At 48.7% G+C, this 18,493-nt stretch overlaps 1 protein-coding gene across 1 annotated transcript in view; it reads right to left on the bottom strand.

Annotated features, from left to right (window-relative positions):
- ATP1B1 (ATPase Na+/K+ transporting subunit beta 1) overlaps nucleotides 1–8,918 on the bottom strand; it is a 28,409-nt gene extending 19,491 nt beyond the window's left edge. Inside the window, exons 1-2 of the mRNA XM_052653461.1 lie at nucleotides 8,346–8,918; nucleotides 3,872–4,000 (exon numbers count right to left, since the gene is read on the bottom strand). Of these exons, the coding sequence (XP_052509421.1) occupies nucleotides 3,872–4,000; nucleotides 8,346–8,442 (226 nt within the window). The 5' untranslated portion in view covers nucleotides 8,443–8,918. The remainder of the gene's footprint in view (nucleotides 1–3,871; nucleotides 4,001–8,345) is intronic.
- Nucleotides 8,919–18,493: the final 9,575 nt, after the last annotated feature.

Below are 18,493 nucleotides of genomic sequence, written 5' to 3'. Positions count from 1 at the left end.
AAGGAGATCCAACCAGTCCATTCTGAAGGAGATCAACCCTGGGATATCTTTAGAAGGAATGATGCTAAAGCTGAAACTCCAGTACTTTGGCCACCTCATGTGAAGAGTTGACTCATTGGAAAAAACTCTGATGCTGGGAGGGATTGGGGGTAGGAGGAAAAGGGGATGATAGAGGATGAGATGGCTGGATGGCATCACTGACTCGATACACTTGAGTCTCAGTGAACTCCAGGAGATGGTGATGAACAGGGAGGCCTGACGTGCTGCGATTCATGGGGTCACAAAGAGTCGGACACGACTGAGCGACTGAACTGAACTGAACTGAACTGATGGAAAGCTAAGATCCTATTGTGGTTGCTTAGTTGTTAAGTCCTACCTGATGGACTGTAGTCCATCAGGCTCCTCTGTCCATGGGATTTTCCAGGCAGGAATACTGGAGTGGGTTGCCATTCCCTTCTCCAGGGTATCTTCCCAACCAATGAAAATCTAAGTGTACAAAACATCCATGTTATATCATCCAAAGGCTGGAAATACTAAATTCAATATCCAAAAAGAAGACACTCTGCTTCCAGTGAAATGACAGGGCTATAAAAAATCGAGGTATCTGTTGACAGCCACCATTTACCTAGTGCAATGAGGTTTGTGACTCTAAAGTACTAGTCACTTGACATATATGTAGTATCTTTTTTAATCCTTAATCCCCATTTTATAGATGAGAAAACTGAGGCTCAGTGAGGTTAAGTACTGTGTGGAATGGGGGGATTGTGTCCAGTTCCGCAGCCCCTGCTTGTCCTTTTCAGGTCAGTTTTATTGGGAATTTATGCGTCATGGCTTGCAACCTCAGGCGCTGTTCTCACATTTAGGTTACGCAACATGAAACTGCCAACAGGTAACCATTTTTTGACCCACTAAAATAGCAAATTAATGTGTTTCAACATAAAATCTCAGCAGCCCTTGCCTTCCAGGCTGAGGAGGCACTTCTGTTTCAATATCACAGAGCAGTATGACTTTGTAAGAAATATTATAACCACTAATGGCCACAACTGGTCAGGGCAAGAAACTGTACGTTATCTATTTTTTTCCTACATTTTCCTCCTGTTTAAAGATTTATTCCTTGCCCTGAGACTTTTGTGTTTAACCTCACAGCTTGTCCAGTATTATAGACAAACAGACGCAAATGTTCTGTACAATTGCCACTGCTTAATTTGACCACGTTCACACGTTATTTAGAAGAGATCTGATGACAAGGTATTCCAGTGTGAAAAGGGCAGGCAAACCTCAGTCTGGTCAGGTTTGTCTTCATGACTCAAGTTCAGTTAATAACAGCATTAATAAATCTTTACATCTTTAAATAACAGACCACCTCTTTCACACTCATTAGGTTCATTTGACTTAAATATACACTTTCCCCCCTTTAACGGTTAAAAATTTTGCCAGTGTTTCTATACAGTCCTTCAGTCTGTGGCCTGAAGAAATAGTTATTGCCTACCAAAAATATAAATCCTTAAGGTGTGTTAAAGAGAGTTCGGGAGGGTCCCTCTGAGCACTCAGGGAGAGACCACAGGCTGTACTTCTCGATTCTTGGCAGCAAGTGCTCCGCCGACCTGGCCACCCCGCTCAAAGGCCACTATCACTTTCAAATGAATGTTATGTCCCTTGAAAAGGCGAGGTTTGTAAAAGGAAGCTTGGCCTAGCCTCTACTGGCAAGATGATGGGTGAGGAAAAGGAGAGACAGCGAAACGACAAAGAACTGGGGGGGTGTGGAAGGGGGTGGGATGGAGGGCTGAGGAGGAGGACTCCTGTGACTCAGACCAAAGGACAGGAATGCATATTTCCAAGATGAGCCACCGGCATTCCTTTGGAGAAGTGACTGTTTGTCAGGTCAGTCCAACTGCTGTGAGGACACTAAATATAGGTACTCAGAACATGTCTTTTAGGAAGGGGCTGGAAGGAAGGGGAGGGAGGGAAATGCAAGGTCATTTGTAAGCCCTTACTTCAAAGGGCTGGTTCTTTGACTATTTCTTTTTGAAAGAGAAACTTCCCTTTCTGCAGAGAACATGAGGAATACTTTTAATTTTATTACGGATTGACTGCACAAAGCTTAAATACTCAAGGGCCAGTTTTTAAACTGGAAATTTTCTTTAGGAAATTAAAGAAAATGCTTGACTTTGGGGTCACCTTGAGTATAAGAATTGTTAGAAAATGGCATCATGATTGAAAATTAGCTTTTAAATGGCAAAAAAAAAAAAAAAGAAAGAAAGTCTACAAAGATTTAGAATTACGACTGCTAATGCTACCATAAAAGCTGAAGCAGACATGAACGTGGAAAGACACACCGTGCTTTACTGTCACAAAAGCCAGGGTCCAACATGTTTACTTAAGATCCTACGTTTCTCTGTACAAACCAGAATTCTTGCCTCAACCTTTCCACATACCCACCTCTTTGAGGAAACAGCTGTCACAAACTATGATTTAGCAGGTTTAAGTCATTTTATATACTTATATGTTCTCTTTTTGTCACTTCCAAAATCCCCTAGATCTAAATTTATCTGGAAATATTTAGGATTTTTCTGACAGTAGAGGACTGTTTGACTTGGGGCTAACAAGGAGCGTCTTCCACCTCCATATTCTGAAGACTTTCTTCCGAGAGTCCTTCTCAGGCCTAAGGAGGAGGTGGACATGACCAGCTTGTGACTGGCAGCCACACTTGATCACGGCCGCTCAGCCCCATGAAGACAGCCTCGAGACTGTCACCTCAATACAGCTGTTCGTAAACCGTTGCCCGGGGAAAGTGGAGACGGGACACGTCACCGCCACCCCTGGCGGCAGCCTCAAGGTCATTGACCATGTGAGAACCCGGAAGTTATGCAACATTTCCTCTCCTGAGGTCCTCCTGACAATGACTCTTAGACTAGCCAGACAGTGCAGTCACTAACAGAATAATCGAGTGTGCTGGCTCTGCGGCCTCGTCCTTGTGTCAGTCAGCCAAAAGGGCAGTGGGACTCCCCGGGGCTCAGTGACCACTGAGGACACACATGCCTCAAACAGGGCGTCCAGGGCAGGTCACTCTGCAGTGACTGCACCCACATCACAGCAGGGCACTCGTGTGGAGCCTGCATTTCTCCGTGATAAGCTCTTTGTGGCCTCAAGTTTTCAGAGCTAAAGGAGACAGCTACTTAACCTGCAGAGGGGGCCCAGAAAGCCAGTAAATAAGATGCCTATTAAACAAACGGACATAAATAGAGGAGTGAAGAGAGTGTGCCTTGTTGAAGGTCAAGCTACCCATCAAGAACAGGTGAAAGAATGGACTCCTGAAGTCAGAGCTCCCCTCCCTGGGAGTTGGTGGCCGTTTCAGAGCTTCTCATCATCCTTAAAAATAAGTTAACCTTTAAAAACGAGAGCCAAAGTGGTTTTTTAAAGGATTTATCTGAGTCATAGTCCCCTCAAGCAAGTGAAAAATATGTGTGTGAGCTGGAAAGGCCCCATAACGAGCCCACTAACCAACCCCTTGGGTGTGAGGGATGATGAGAGCAAGGCTCCAGTCAGGAGTCACAGGGTCAGGAGTCACAGAGCAGGTGAGCACCAGGCTGGATAAAGGACCAGGACTCTTTTCCCTCCCAGCAGAGCTGGGAAAGCAAGATGTCTGCAACCCCAGCAGCACTGCCTGCAATGCAGGGAGGAGAGCTGCCTGCAAGAGACACAGTCCCCATTTTTCCTTCCCAGGCTGGCTTTACAACCATGAGGCAGACAAATGTTCAGAAGAATGTGCTCAGATAATACAACTATTATTGGCAGAAGTGTTATATCAGTTGAAAAAGTGACCCTCCTTTTACCTCCAGAAGAAAACTGAACATATTTACATTCATTTTACCTGGTGGGGCCACTCGGTCCTGATATGTGGGCTTAAATTCACTGATGGTGAGCAGCATCACTTGGATGGTTCCGATGAAGATACCCGCCAGGCAGCCATAAAAAATTACGTAGAATAGAAGGATCTTAACTGCAAGGAGAACAAACAGAAATAAAAAAGGCTATGAAGCAGTCCTGTGCTCAGAATGCAGGGCGAACCTTGCCAGAGATGAACAGATTTCCTTCCTGGCTTCCCCTCTAAGCTGTGTCTTCAGAGTCTGCTTTCCCAATCTTGATCAAGAGTCTGCACCTCACTCCCAGACTCCCAGACTGTGGGGCAAAAACAGGGGGACAGGGAGCCCTCCGTTATAACGTATCTGTGTTGCAGGATGGTTAAGGATAGGATGAATATTCAATGAGAACCAAGATTCTTTAGGAAATAATTTTATTCTCTAAATTAAAAAAAAGAACTGTCAGGAAGATCATCAATAAAACCTAGGGCTGTGTTTGTGTGCTTATGCAATGCCTTTCAAATATGACAATATATTCCCTTAGAGAATGATGTTTCCTTCGCTTGCTTATCCCTTGACATTCCAACACTACAATCCAGGCCCTGATGCTTCTCCAAACATTCGAATGCCCGTGAGTTTTTACCCTGAGAAAGAGTGATGAATGCTGAGCAAGCTAGTGAAGCTCTCCTGACCAAGTACACTGTCTTTCCTTTCAGGGGCACCAAACAAGGGGGGAGAAAAGAAAAAAGAAGGAACCGCTATAGTAAAATGGCAAGTAGAAATTTTTATTTCATCTTCTGACTGGACTCAGATTAAAGACTGATAAAACTGACTTTTCTTCCCATAGTTCACAGGATAACAGAATGGAAGCCAAAATAGCTGCAAAAGCAAAAAAAAAATAAAAAATAAAAATAAAAAACAAAAACAAAAACCCAAAAAACAAACCTTGAAGCCCATGGACTGGAATGAGGGTATCAGTTACCAGTTTACAGGGATTATCTCCCAGATTAGCCGCATAGTAACAGGCTGTACTAGGCATCGCCGGGCAGCCCTGTGCCAGCCAAACACTCAATGCGAAGGCAGCGGTGGGAACGGGGTTATCAAGTCTGAAACATGACTGCACAAAGGGGCCTTAAGTTACTTCTCAAAACGCTCAGATCTCCTGCAGTAAACGCTGGGGTCCTTGGGAAAAAGCAATAGAACAAAAGTATTATTAAAGTGTGTGTGTTTATGTGTGAAGGAGGTCAGGAGGGAGTGGGTTCACTGTGGCTGGAATTAGCCAGGTTTGCCTTCTGTGTATATTTCAAAGCTCAACTTTTCTATCAGTGATAAATAGTTCAGGGGAAATGATACTCTAGAGTTGTTAAAACAAGCAAAATCCACATAAAACCATACGAAAAATGCTTCACCATAATCCTTTATCTCCTCCATTTGGAAAAAAAAAAAAGAAAAGAAGGAAATGGGCAAAGACCCATGCCAAGATAAGAAGAAATGAAAAGACTGTACAATCCAGAACTACAGCTGCCCAGCTCAATCCATGTCTCCCTGCAGGACAAGAGTTAAGTGCTGCATTCTGTATCCAGGCAGCAGTAGGCAAATGGCAAGGCTGTGACGTCAAGAGATCTGGAAAAATTTTCCAGTGAACGCTCCTAAGAGGTGCAGGAGCTGGTGTAACATGGTCAATATGGTTCTCTGCTGCCCCCACCCTAGGCACTTACAGCCTAACCACGGAAACGTTTAACACTCATTTCTGGGGCTACAGATACCCGATTCTAATGACAGGAGGAGGTACAGAATTGAGGCTACAATTTGATTAAAATACAAGTATGACTGGGGAAAAACAACTCATTTTGTAAGCACACTGATTCAATTTCAAGAGATACAGCCTCCCCTATCTGCCCAATACTGTACCCTCTGGGAACTGAGGGGTTCTCCACTTTTGTGCTGAGACGTTACTGAGCAGTCTCCCCCGTTGGTGCTGTGAGGTCACTTGCTTAGAGTGGGCAATGCAGGTGTGGTGGGGCGTAGGCCCTGGGTGCCGACATGCTGGCTCGAAAAGAAAAACCAGGTATATGGTACCGACCTGACAGGGTGGCGCAGAGGGTACATTTTAGACACTTTTTTTTTCTTTTGAAGCAATAGGTCTTCCTCTAAAAATATATATAAGTGATATAGAATTATTTCAATTTGAAAAAAAGAGTACCCTTCAAAAGGTCATATGCAGAAGGGAAAATGGCATCTGGGCCCAGCGGTCAACATAAACACCTACCAACGCCTGTATTAACTTAACAAAAAGGTAGACAGCACTGGGCGATTTGAGTGCTACGCTCTCTCCAGCAGGTGACAGGCAAGGCTCTCGCGTCCATCTTGGTGAAAATCTACCTACAAGCAGAACTGAACCAAGGGCAACCTGCCCTGGTCTCAAGGGCATCCGTGTTGGGCCCAGGACTAGGAAGGTGGCATTTTCTCCACAAAGACACAGCTGCTGCCGCCTCCTCTGTCTGTGAGAGGCTCTGTCATTTCTTATACGGCCAGAAAGGAAAACTGCAATAGAAAAACTGAATTTCTTAGCCCAGCACCTCACCTGCACCTTGGAAAATGGAAGGAAAGATGAACCATAAGCATCAGTACTCGTGTCTGCATTCATGAATCAGTGTATCGACACTCTGCTATATGTAGTATCAAGACACAAACATCAACACACACACTCTCTCTCTCATATGGAGGTGCTGTCAGATTACAGAACAAGTCGTTCCATACTGCCTTACCCTCTGAAACAAATATTATTCTGGAATTGGAATGAGGAAAAAAAGATATATTATGAGAGGGAAAAACTCTAGAGGGCCGATTTTACAATATGCCTAGAGTCGATGACGCCCCAGCCCCTGACGAAGCTGAAGCTGCAGTCAGATCATTGTGGTAGGAACCTCCGGTGAATCTGGGAGAAGGGGGCCCATCCTGCAGCGTACCCCTCAGACTTCACTCAAGTTACCAAGAGTCGCTAGGAGATGGCCCAGGCTGGGAGCTGTTCACTCCACAAACACCCTGCATTCTCCAGGCCTTCCCTTCCACATTAAGAAAACACAGAGAGCTATCATTCTGCATGAGAAACTATGGCAGTAACCCCACTGAAGAATACAGTCTTTCCAAAATAAAATATAAAATACAAGCTGCAAGCCATCGCCTTAAAGACCTGCATTCAACATGCTCAGGATACCTCTGCTTCAGCATAGGTACGGGATAAGAGTTCACCTTGGCTAACCTTGAAGTGTGATGCATTATTAACCCTTTACTTTTCAATCAAGAGAGACCCATTACAGGCTGCTTTTTTTTTCCTCTACAAAAATCGTACGTTCCAGGTTCTTCCATTTCAAAATGTCAGCCAAGCGCTATTTCCCTGACTCATTCTCCTGCCGATGCTCACAGAGCCTTCCAATCAGAAGAATCACATCAGCACCTACCCAGGGCTCCCTCAGTGGTTGCAGTGGCGGTGCTAGTGGTGTCGGTGATGGTGATGATGATATTAGAGAAGGAGGGGCAGTGATGCAGGAGGGGGGAGTTCCCTCCCTCCTTCCCTCTCTTCCGCAGTCACGACTCATATTCAGATTTGCCTACAACTCTGCCCTTCAAAATGACCTTACCAAAAAAAAAAGTCACCCTTTCCGTGTAGAGAGGTGGAAGACAGGTAAGGCATCTAATCTGCAACGGAAAAAAAAAATCTATCCAGTCAAGCAACAGGCTACTCAAAATCTTGTAAGACGACCTGTTTCTGCCTTTATGCGATTTATTTCTTACACCCAGGCACCGATTCTGCCTCTCTGTAGACCCTGAAAACAAACCGACTTTGCCATGTTTGCGGGCCAAGGCTCAGAAACGGAGTCCCGACACAGAGCTTCCAGGGCCGTTTCTGGGTTGTGATGACTTCAGGGTAGGTCATCGGTGGCGAGATTCTAGGTCTCGCTACGAAATACTGCAGTGTATGGATTCTGTCTCCGCCGCCCCCGACCCTCGCCTTCTGAAGTACATATTTAGACTAGAAGAAAGGTGCTATAATACACAAACTCTCCTGCATTCGATCCGATTTCCTTCCTGTGGTTCTCTCAGAGCCTCAAATTTCATTTTTAAGGACTTGGGACACGACTGTAAGGGAGAGACAGATCAACTCTCCCACCGCCGGACCGTTCCCAGGACGGAAGGGCTCCAGTGATGCTCAGATAGACTACAGCTGACCGAGACCGCCACAGTCCACATAACGCTCTACCTAGCGAGCTCCCATCCCCGCCCGCGCCTATTCCGGGGACTCCGCATTCCGCACAGGGATGACGAGCCCGGGCCGGCGCAATCAGCGCAGCGCTCACCACCCGAACCCGCGGCGCCCTCGCCAGCGCGGAGCGCGCGGAGCGGTCCGCAGAGCCTGCGCAAGGGATGCGCCTACCCGGAAACACAAGGCGCTAGGGGGGCAAGAGCAGCGGACCCCGTACTTACACCAGCTGCCACCGGTCCTGCCCAAAAACTCCTTCTTCTCTGAGTTCCAGATAAATTTCTTCCAGCTGCCCTCCTCCTTGGCTTTTCCGCGGGCCATGGTGGCGGGTCAGCAGCTGCCGCAGGGACTGAAGATGGGTGACTGCGGCGTGCGCCCTCGCGTCCTCCCGGGCTGCCGCTCGGCGTTCCCGGCCTGGCTCTCCGCTTGCTGCACCCGCCGCTGGCGCTGCGGCTCTCTGAGTGCCAGACGCGCGGCGGAGAAGCAGAGTCAGGAGCGGCAGGAGGGGTAGGCGGCGGCGGCGGGGGCGGGGGCGGAGGGAGGAGGGAGGGACCGCGCACGCTGGGCGGCTCCGAGCCCCGCACCTATTGGTGGGCGCGCGGCCGCTCGCGGGCTCTCTTTGGTCCGCCACGCGCTCCTCTCGCCCTTGGGCGGGGGGCAGTTCGGGGCCCGCAGATGCCGCTCCCGCAGCCACCAGGGGCGCGGGTACGGCCCCCACCTCCTGTGACCTCTGCAGAAACAGGCAGGGACAGAAGAAAGTCAGAAGGAAGGACGGACAAACGACTGGCGCCTGCCACGAGTCGAGAAATTGGCTGGGGCGCACGCCCTACCTTTACTATATACCGCGAGGGGCGGGGCCTGCGGCCCGAAGGGGCGGGCGCGGGGCTGGCACAAAGGAACTGCGCGGCGGCGGCGCGAGGGGCGGGCTGGAGCCGGGGCGGGGACACGGCGCGCCCGCAAGCCCGCGCAGCCCCCTCCTCGATCCGGGCTGGGCACAGACCCCTCCTTTCCGTACTGAGCTGCTCTGCACCTGCGTCGCCCGGCGCCCGGCAGGCGCTCGGGGTCCCCGGCCTCCCTCCGCCGCCGGTCCCACCCCTCCTAGGCCCTGGCTGGGTGGGGGAAGGTCATTCCCGGACGCCTGAGAGTCGGGGACTCTGCCCCGCTCCGCCCCGCCTCCCGGCTCCTGCACCTGCCGCCGGCTCCGCGCTCCCCGCCGCTGCGGTTGCAGTTCCGGCCCGTCCCTCTCCTTCCAGGCCAGCCCAGCCGGCCGCCCCGGCTCCTGACTGCCTCACTGTGCTCCTTGTGGGCGGCCTGAACCACCTCAAGCTGGACAATTGCCAAATCCACCCAGATCCGGGATTGGGAAAGGGTGAGGTGGTGTAGGAGGCCGACCGGTCAGCTCCCAGTGGGTCGTTCCCTCGGAAACCAGTCGTACTGCCTGGCTGGCGGCTCACACCGGTCTAGACCTGGGCGACAAAATCTGCAGGTGACCCAGCCACCCAGGACTCCCCTTAGCGCCGAATCGGTGCCTGGTACTGTCACGGACATGGTTTTATGCCCCCTTAGGGGGCCACAAAAAGACCACTTTGTTCTTCTATAAAATACCGAAGGCCTAAAAGGCTCAGGGAAGTCCAGTTCAAACGGCGAAAAGTTGCAAGGCAACCATTGGCACCTATTATTCCTTCCCCTCCTTTATCCCCTGTGCCTCACGTGAAAAGCCAGACTTCTTGGTTTCATCTCCTTCTGCTAAGCCCCTGAGCAGTTTCACATGTCCTTCTCAAGACAGTGACACAGCAGAAATCAGCAGGGGAGCCTCTGCAGTCAGGACAGAGAAGCCCCATCCCCAGGGGGCAACCTAGTCCATCTTGGGAAAGGAGCTTTCCCATCCCCATATTTAGAAAGCCATACAGGGGGATGCTTGTCGGAGTCACCTTTTTGTCGCCAAGGTCAACCTGGTAAGTCTAAGGACAAGCTTGCATTGACGTAGTGCGAGCTCTTTCCCACGAATCCTTCCCAAGGCCCACCTACATGACCTGGGCAAACCTGAAAATTCCTGAAATGCAGAAGCAGCCATCCATCCACCCAGCCCCAGAGGGGCTGCTGCATGTAGGCTTGGGTCAAGGGCAACTTTGAGAACTGCTTTGCGGAGAAAGGAAGTTGCCCCCTGCTTTGCCCCTGCAGTGTTTGTATTGGAAAAGCCCCAAGCTGGTGGTAGAACTGCAGGAAGAAGCTGCACATGTGGGGATGATGCCCCGGTACCCTCCCAGCAGAAGTTAACTCGTGGAGGACTCGCCAGCAGGACAGGTCACTAGGAAGGGCATGCACTTATGGAGTACCTGCTATGTGCAAGACCAGGAAAAACCTGTGGGCAGAATCAGTGAAAGAGGATGAATGGAGGGAAAGATGGAATGGGAAGGGATGGGGGTTTGAGTGAGAGTGCGGCGCCCTCCTTTGTGCAAACTCCCTTTACCCACCCCTCCCTCCCTCACTCTACCTCTCTCTTCTCCAGTAGAGGTATGTAGTACAACAAAGTATGCCGAGAAAGGCTCACATTGCCAGGTTTTTAATTAGAACCCTCATTTTCTCCTTAAAAAAGAGGTATTCTATCTTACTCTCTAGAGTTGTGGCAATTGCCAATTGGCCTGATCCTGTGTCCGGCAAGGATGAGCTTTTTCTGCTGGCCTTTAGGTACTTCTTCCCTGCTATCTTTAGGGGAAGATAAACTCCCCTCAAGCTTTACCTCCCTAGCTTTGTTCATTCTTCTTCCCTTGCAGGTAAACTTTTGCCAGGTTCTGACAAGCTTTGAGGGTCATGCCTTCACGGCAGTTGCTGCTGCTGCTGCTAAGTCGCTGCAGTCGGGTCTGACTCTGTTCAGTTCAGTTGCTCAATCGTGTCCGACTCTTTGAGACCCCATGAATTGCAGCACGCCTGTGCGACCCCATAAACGGCAGCCCACCAGGCTCCCCTATCCCTGGGATTCTCCCGGCAGTAACACTGGAGTGGGTTGCCATTTCCTTCTCCAATTCATGAAAGTGAAAAGTGAAAGTGAAGGCACTCAGTCGTGTCCGACTCTGTGCGACCCCATAGATGGCAGCCGACCAGGCTCCCCATCCATGGGGTTTTCCAGGCAAGAGCATCTCATTCTAAATCAACCTCCCCTGGCTTATAGGAACCTCTGTGTTTCTACCCAAACCTGGTATTGCCACTGGAAAGCATGATCTCAGCTCTATGAGAATCAGATTCAAACTTCACCTTCCATTCTAGACTGTCTAGAATTGTTTCACTCATCTAACTATGTTGGACTTCCCTGCTGGATCAGACCGAAAAGAATCTGCCCAAAATGCACGAGACATGGGTTCAATTCCTGGGTGGGGAAGATCCCCTGGAGAAAGAAATGGCAACCCACTCCAGTATTCTTTTCTGGAGAATTCCATGGACAGAGGAGCCTGGTGGGCTACAGTCCATGGGGTCACAAAGAGTTGCACACAGCTGAGCAACTGACTGAACCATATCACCAAAAAGAGCAACCTGGTGAAGGGCAAGACAGACCTGCATTCACCCAGCTTCAGCTGTGTGACCTTGAGCAAGTCCCTTGTTCTCTCCAGGGCCAGTTCTCTCAGTTGTAAAATTGGAGTGATACAGTGTTGCAAGGATTAAATGGGAGATGTGGGAAAGCCCTAAGCGCAGTTGCCTGGTACATAACAAGAGCTATTGAGCAACCAGCTTAATTATAATTAGCTGTTTCCATTTGACCTTGTCTAACCTTGAGGGTGCTGCTGGGACCTTCCCACTGTGACAGCCCCTCCTGCCAGGGTTCTGAGTTCCCTGAGAAGGTCACCCTGACTAATTCTCCACCCTCTAGGCCACCTTTCCCCTTGCTTTCCAGTGCTTCCTGCTCTGTGACCTCCTCTAACTTGAGTAATGAATAACTCGAGCACACCATGTCCCTTTGGGCTGTGCTGGGCTGGGCTTGCGTACTGAGGCCCCTTCAGAGAAGGGTGCTGTGGCAGCAGGTTGAAAGCGGAGAGTGAGTGGTTCTCTAGAGGGAGGGGCGCTTCTGGCAGATGGAGCTTGTGGCTCCGGGTAGGGCTGGAGGAGGTGTGCACCGTGGAAGCTGTTCTTTCTGTGCAGAAAGAAGGAGAACAGAATTCTTCCGCCCAGGTTAAAGGCTCAGGGCAAAAAGGACACTGTTTTCATCTGTTTTTCTACACGTGCTAGGGAATTGGAATGGCTATGGAGGACTGTGGTTGGTTCTGCCCAAGACTGGAGCTCTGTGTGTAGAGGGGGTGAGGGGTGGTGGGGTGGAGAGAGGGGAAGCCTAGAGCATGGATGGCAGTGAAGAGGGGAGGGAGGTTAGGGACCTCTGTCCAAGCAAAGAGGATGACAGATCTAACTCAGGAAACAAGGAGATGCAGACTGAAGCAGAATGTACCCTGCAGCAGAGAAGGGGCCCCAAGGTAAAAGGACAGGGCAGCCTTGTCTAGCAGCACGATGACCAGTCAGAAGCCCGGCTGGGACAAGAGGCGGAACAGGTTAACCCCAGGCTGCCAGCTACTTTGCTCAAGATCAGAGAGGCTCACATGAAGGTTTACCTGCCCACAAAAGAGAAGGTGCAGCTTGGCAGGCAGCGTGAGCTGATCCAGATGTGAAAAATAGAACCGCCCCAAGCTGTCTGCTCTCTGAACCCCTTGGGCAAACACACTGCGGTCCGCTCGCAGAGGACTGGGGAGCTCACACACGTGCTCAGGGACAGCAAGGTTCTGTTCGGCCAGCCCCAAAGAGGAGGGGGTGAGGGGATGTGTTGCATGGTGACATCTTGGCCGCAGAAACTGTGTGTAGTGTGGAGGAAAATGGCTCAATGGCAGTCTCTGTTTGCAGTGGGAAGCAGACAGAATGCACCACTCCACAGTGGAGGCCAAGAACTGGGAGAGAGGAGGGCTGGGCAAGGTCTCCAGGCTGGTCATCATGGTAGGAACATGGGCAGATGCCTGCCCAACACCTCACACAGTGTACCCGGCCCCACACTGTGCACCCTACCCATCCATCACAGTGGCTTGAAAGGTCCACAGTACAGCATTTTGTGCCTCACCAGGGACCCTGCGTATTGGACAGAAAAACATTCTGTGGAAAGGTTCTGGTTTCTGCAAGAAGCCAGAGGCCCTGAATGGGGATATATAGAAATATCCCTCCATTCCTTTCATTTAAAGTCATTCTGACCCTTTGCTGTTTCACTGGAATTGAATTCTTATCCTGGGTGAGGACATAATAAGAAAATAATGAAAAAAGAACTTTTTTTTTTTTGGAAGGTCTATTTGAGAGAGTGGTATTCCTGTCATCAGTGGAAGTGACAAGTTACCTAAGTGTCACCTTGGTTACCAGGCCCTGACAGGCAGACTTCCAAAAGTTACTTTCTGTGATGCTGTTTTGGGAAACTGAGTCCAGAAAGTGTGCGTGTGGTGTGAGGAGACGCCTGCTTTCTTTCCACCGCCCCTGTCCTCTGCAGAGTTGCTGTTAGGTATGTGGATGGTGGACGTGACCAGAGTAGAGAGAAGACACAGGGCACGTGGTTCTGTTTGTTTGCTCTGGCAGGACCACAGAGGTATATAGCTTTTACAAATATTCCTGATGTGGTGGGCAGTAAGAAAAGAAGGTCCAGAGGCATGCACTGCCAGACTGCCCTTACAGCTTTCAGAGTTTACCCGTTCCTTTGTACTTCCCCAGTGTGGGGCAAGAGGTGGAACTTTGCCTTTACCTTGGAAAAATATCTGGTGCCAGTCAGTGCATCCTAGGCTTTAGAAACTAAAATTCCTTGCCTGTATTTTCCATCTACTTAAAAGGAGGCAAGTGGACACTCCTCTGAGGCTCGGCTCAGTGAGGGGAGGTCCCACTGCATCATTGCCCTGTCAGTGTGTGCGTGCTCAGTCACTCAGACGTGTCTGACTCTTTGTGACCCCAGGGACTGTCGCCTGCCAAGCTCCTCTGTCCATGGGATTTCCCAGGCAAGAACACTGGAGTGGGTTGCCATTTCTTCCTACAGGGCCTCTTCCCAACCAGAGATTGAACTGGCGTCTCTTATATCTCCTGTATTGGCAGGTGGGATAGGCCTGGTCTTACTGGTCTCAGGGTCAGGTGTAGATGAGACAAGAATCTGGAGGCATATCACAATCCTTTCCTTTCTGGACCACTTACCTGAAGTCTTCCAGGGTTGAGAAGGTCTGCTTAATTTTCAACTGCTCCTTAACTGAGGGCTTGAAAGTAATGGAGAATCACCATGGATGAACTCACTGTGTCCAGTGCTTCTAACAATAATGCCAGAAGTCCTTGAGTCCAAACTCCCATCTCCTGGAGACAAGGTCAGCTAGCCAGGGGCTGTGTCCTCTCTTCCTTGCAGGGGAGCATTCCACTGTTGGGAAACACTGAACTAAAACCTAGTTCCTGGTAACTTCTGCCAATCCTGGTTCTTTCTTGAAAGACAGGATTCAAGTCAGGTGCATGTACAGTGTGTCAGTTCTACATACATACATGCCTTTCAAAGTGAAAAAAAAATCCCCGTTTCTTCAGCACATGTGTGAGCTGGTTTCTGACCTCCTCGTTGTGCTAACTGCTTTCTGTTGCAGTTTCCCACTTGTTGACATCCTTTTTAAAAAGAAGTACCCTGTTTCCAAGGAGTACAGAGTCTAGTGGTGATGATTTCGGATTGTGATCAGGACATTATTGGTTTTTTTCATCAAGGATGATCCTTCCAACACTGTACCTTCAGGGTTTGCTTGAGCTAAACCTCTTTAGCGCTGACGTCTAATAAATGATTTAGAAAAATCGCTTGCAGAGAACAGAGATACCCCCATCCCCTGAAGTCTAGCTCAAGGAAAATGGCTACACATGGAGCAGTCAGGGCAGGGGGACGCCTGTCCCTAGGTGCTGGGCAAAGGGCCACCAATGCTGGGCTAGAAGGGACTCTTCTGGGCAGACGGTGGGCCAGGGTCCGGAGATCTTTATTCTTGCATCCCCACTGAAGTGACTCGGCGGTGTATTGTGGGCTTTCTCACCACACTCTGGCTTCCTTGGAGGCCCCTTGTGCCCAGCTGTGGCTCGTAGGCAGGTCAGTTGCCTCAGACTTTTGTGGTCCTGCATTTCTCGTGGTGCTGCGGCTATAGTTCCCGTTGCTGACCGGCGAAGGCTTACTTATTTGGCACAGACCCCATTTTCACAGGTCAGAGGTATTTGGGGGAAATCTTAGCATTGACTCTCCTGGCCTAAGTACCCCCCGCCTCATGCGGCGTCTGCTGGTTGAAATGGCTACCGAGCTGTTGGCTGGCACAAGACAGACACACACACTCAGGTAGGCAGGCAGACAGGTAGGCAAACAAACGTGTAGAACAATGAACCTTTATACCCTGTATAAAATTTGCCAGATTTTCTGCTCTCCGTGGTGCTGTATCTTTCCACACCATTCTAGAAAGATTACATTTTCCTGTGGCTACCGTGCAGGGATAAAACCAAAAGGGAGACATGAAAAATGAGTTTTGCATCTGTTGTACTTTGAGGAGGAGCTGGAAGGTAGGAAAATGCAATTTTTTTTTTTGCATAAACTGGATTACAATTAAATTTATATCCATTTCTACACCAAGTAATGAGAACATTTTTATACTCTCAAGGAGCAAATCCTTTAGGCAAATGAGCTTTTGCAGTATCTGTACCATAGCTAGCTGACAGCTTGTTCTGGGGGATTAATAAATGATAACATTTAGTCTTTCATACCTACCATCTATGTGGCATTGCACCCACTGATCTCACTGAAGGGTAGACCCCCTTTGCTGAAGTTTTTGAAATGTGTCCTAAGTATCAGGTGGCCTTATATACAGTCACAGGACATGACACTACCTGCCAGGGTGCTTGACTTCCTGGTTCCAAAAGGTGTTGTTGTGCCTTTCCTCACAGTAACGCATGAGTGAGTGGAATGACGACCAGGATCACTGAGCCCTGGCTTTCCCAAGAGCTCTTGTTCTGTATAAACCTTCTGGCATCATATTAGCAGCTACACTGGCCAATAATAACTGCAGTTATCAAGCACGATAAGCCAAATACTATTCCAAGTATTCAATATGATCACTTTTCTTTTCTGTTTTCTACTTCAGCATTAGTCACTCAGGTGTGTCCAACTCTTTGTGACCCCATGGACTGTGTAGCCCACCAGGCTACTCTGTCCATGGAATTCTCCAGGCAAAAACACTAGAGTGGGTAACCATTCCCTTCTCAAGGGGATCTTCTGCACCCAGGGATTGAACCCAGGTCTCCCACACTGTAAGCAGATTCTTTACCAACTGAGCCACCAGGGAAGCTTTTATATTGCCTGTTTATTACCTACTTTATAGTCCTGTTTAACAACTTAAGGAGGTAGATCCTGAGATGATTACTTTTATGTATCAAAGTGACTGGACTAAGGGTTGCCCAGATGGCTGGTAAAATATTATTCTAGCTGTGTCCCTGAGGGTATCTTTGAAAGAGACTAGCATTTGAATCAGAGAAGGCAATGACACCCCACTCCAGTACTCTTGCCTGGAAAATCCCATGAATGGCGGAGCCTGGAAGGCTGCAGTCCATGGGGTCGTAGAAGTCAGACACGACTGAGCGACTTCACTTTCACTTTCCACTGTATGCATTGGAGAAGAAAATGGCAACCCACTCCAGTATTCTTGCCTGGAGAATCCCAGGGATGGGGGAGCCTGGTGGGCTGCTGTCTATGGGGTCGCACAGAGTCGGACACGACTGAAGCAGCTTAGCAGCATCAGCATTTGAATCAGTAGACTAAGTAAAGGGCATCACCCTCACCAAAGCAGGTGGACATCATCATCTAGCACGTTGACGGCCTGAGTAGAACAAAAAGCAGAGGAATGGCAAATTCCTACTCTCGACTTCAGTGTGACATCCATTTCCTCCAGCCCTCAGACACTGATGCTCTGGATTCTAGGGTTTTCAGAAACGGACTAGGACTTAAACCATTGGCTGCCTGATTGTCAGGCATTTGGATTCAGATTGAATTATCCCTGGCCTTTCTGGTTTTCCACTTTCAGATGGCAAATTATGGGACTTCTTTGCCTCCATAACAGCATGAGACAATTCCTGTAGTAAATTTCCTCTTATAGATATATCTCTATCTGTCTCTATATATCCTACTGGTTCTGTTTCTCTGAAGAGCCATGACTAATACAGTCCTATTATTATTATCTTGGAAATGAACAGACATCATTCTGTTGTTTTTGAGATTGCATCCAAGTACTGCATTTCAGATTCTTTTGTTGACTATGGTGGCTACTCCATTTCTTCTAAGGGAATCTTGCCCATATAATGGTCATCTGAGTTAAATTCACCCATTCCAGTCCCTTTTAGTTCACCGATTCCTAAAATATCGACGTTCACTTTTGCCACCTCCTGTTTGACCACTTTCAATTTGCCTTGATTCATGGACCTAACATTCCAGGTTCTTGTGCAATATTGCTCTTTACAGCATCAAACTTTACTTCCATCACCAGTCACATCCACAACTGAGCATTCTTTTCACTTTGGTGCCATGTCTTCATTCTTTTTGGTGTTATTTCTCCACTCTTCTCTGGTGCAGTACCCTAGGTGAGGAATCACACCATCATGGTTATCTGGGTCATGAAGATGGGCACCTCCTGCCCTGGGGAGTTCGTCTTTCAGTGTCAAATATTTTTGCCTTTTCATTCTGTTCATGGGGTTCTCAAGGCAAGAATACTAAAGTAGTTTGCCATTGCCTTCACCAGCAGACCATGTTTTGTCAGAACTCTCCACCATGACCCATTCATCTTTGGTGGCCCTACACAGCATGGCTCATAGTTTCACTGAGGAAGACATTCAGTATCACAGTAATCTAAGTCTATGCCCCAGCCAGTCATGCTGAAGAAGCTGAAGTTGAATGGTTCTATGAAGACCTACAAGACTTTTGAGAACTAACACCCATAAAAGATATCCTTTTCATTATAGGGGACTGGAAAGCAAAAGTAGTAAGTTAAGAAATACCTGGAGTAACAGGCAAATTTGGCCTTGGGGTACAAAATGAAGCAGGTCAAAGGCTAACAGAGTTTGCCAAGAGAATGCACTGGTCATAGCAAACACCCTCTTCCAACAACACAAGAGAAGACTCTACACATGGACATCACCAGATGGTTAACACCAAAATCAGATTGATTATGTTCTTTGCAGCCAAAGATGGAAAAGCTCTATACAGTCACCAAAAACATACCGGGAGCTGACTGTGGCTCAGATCATGAACTCCTTATTGCCAAATTCAGACTTAAATTGAAGAAAGTAGGGAAAACCACTAGACCATTCAGGTACGACCCAAGTCAGATCC

Source organism: Budorcas taxicolor, chromosome 16, assembly GCF_023091745.1.
Source record: "Budorcas taxicolor isolate Tak-1 chromosome 16, Takin1.1, whole genome shotgun sequence".
Classification (NCBI taxonomy): domain Eukaryota; kingdom Metazoa; phylum Chordata; class Mammalia; order Artiodactyla; family Bovidae; genus Budorcas; species Budorcas taxicolor.
Note: the sequence above shows the minus strand (reverse complement) of the source record. Positions and strands in the feature narration are given on the sequence as shown.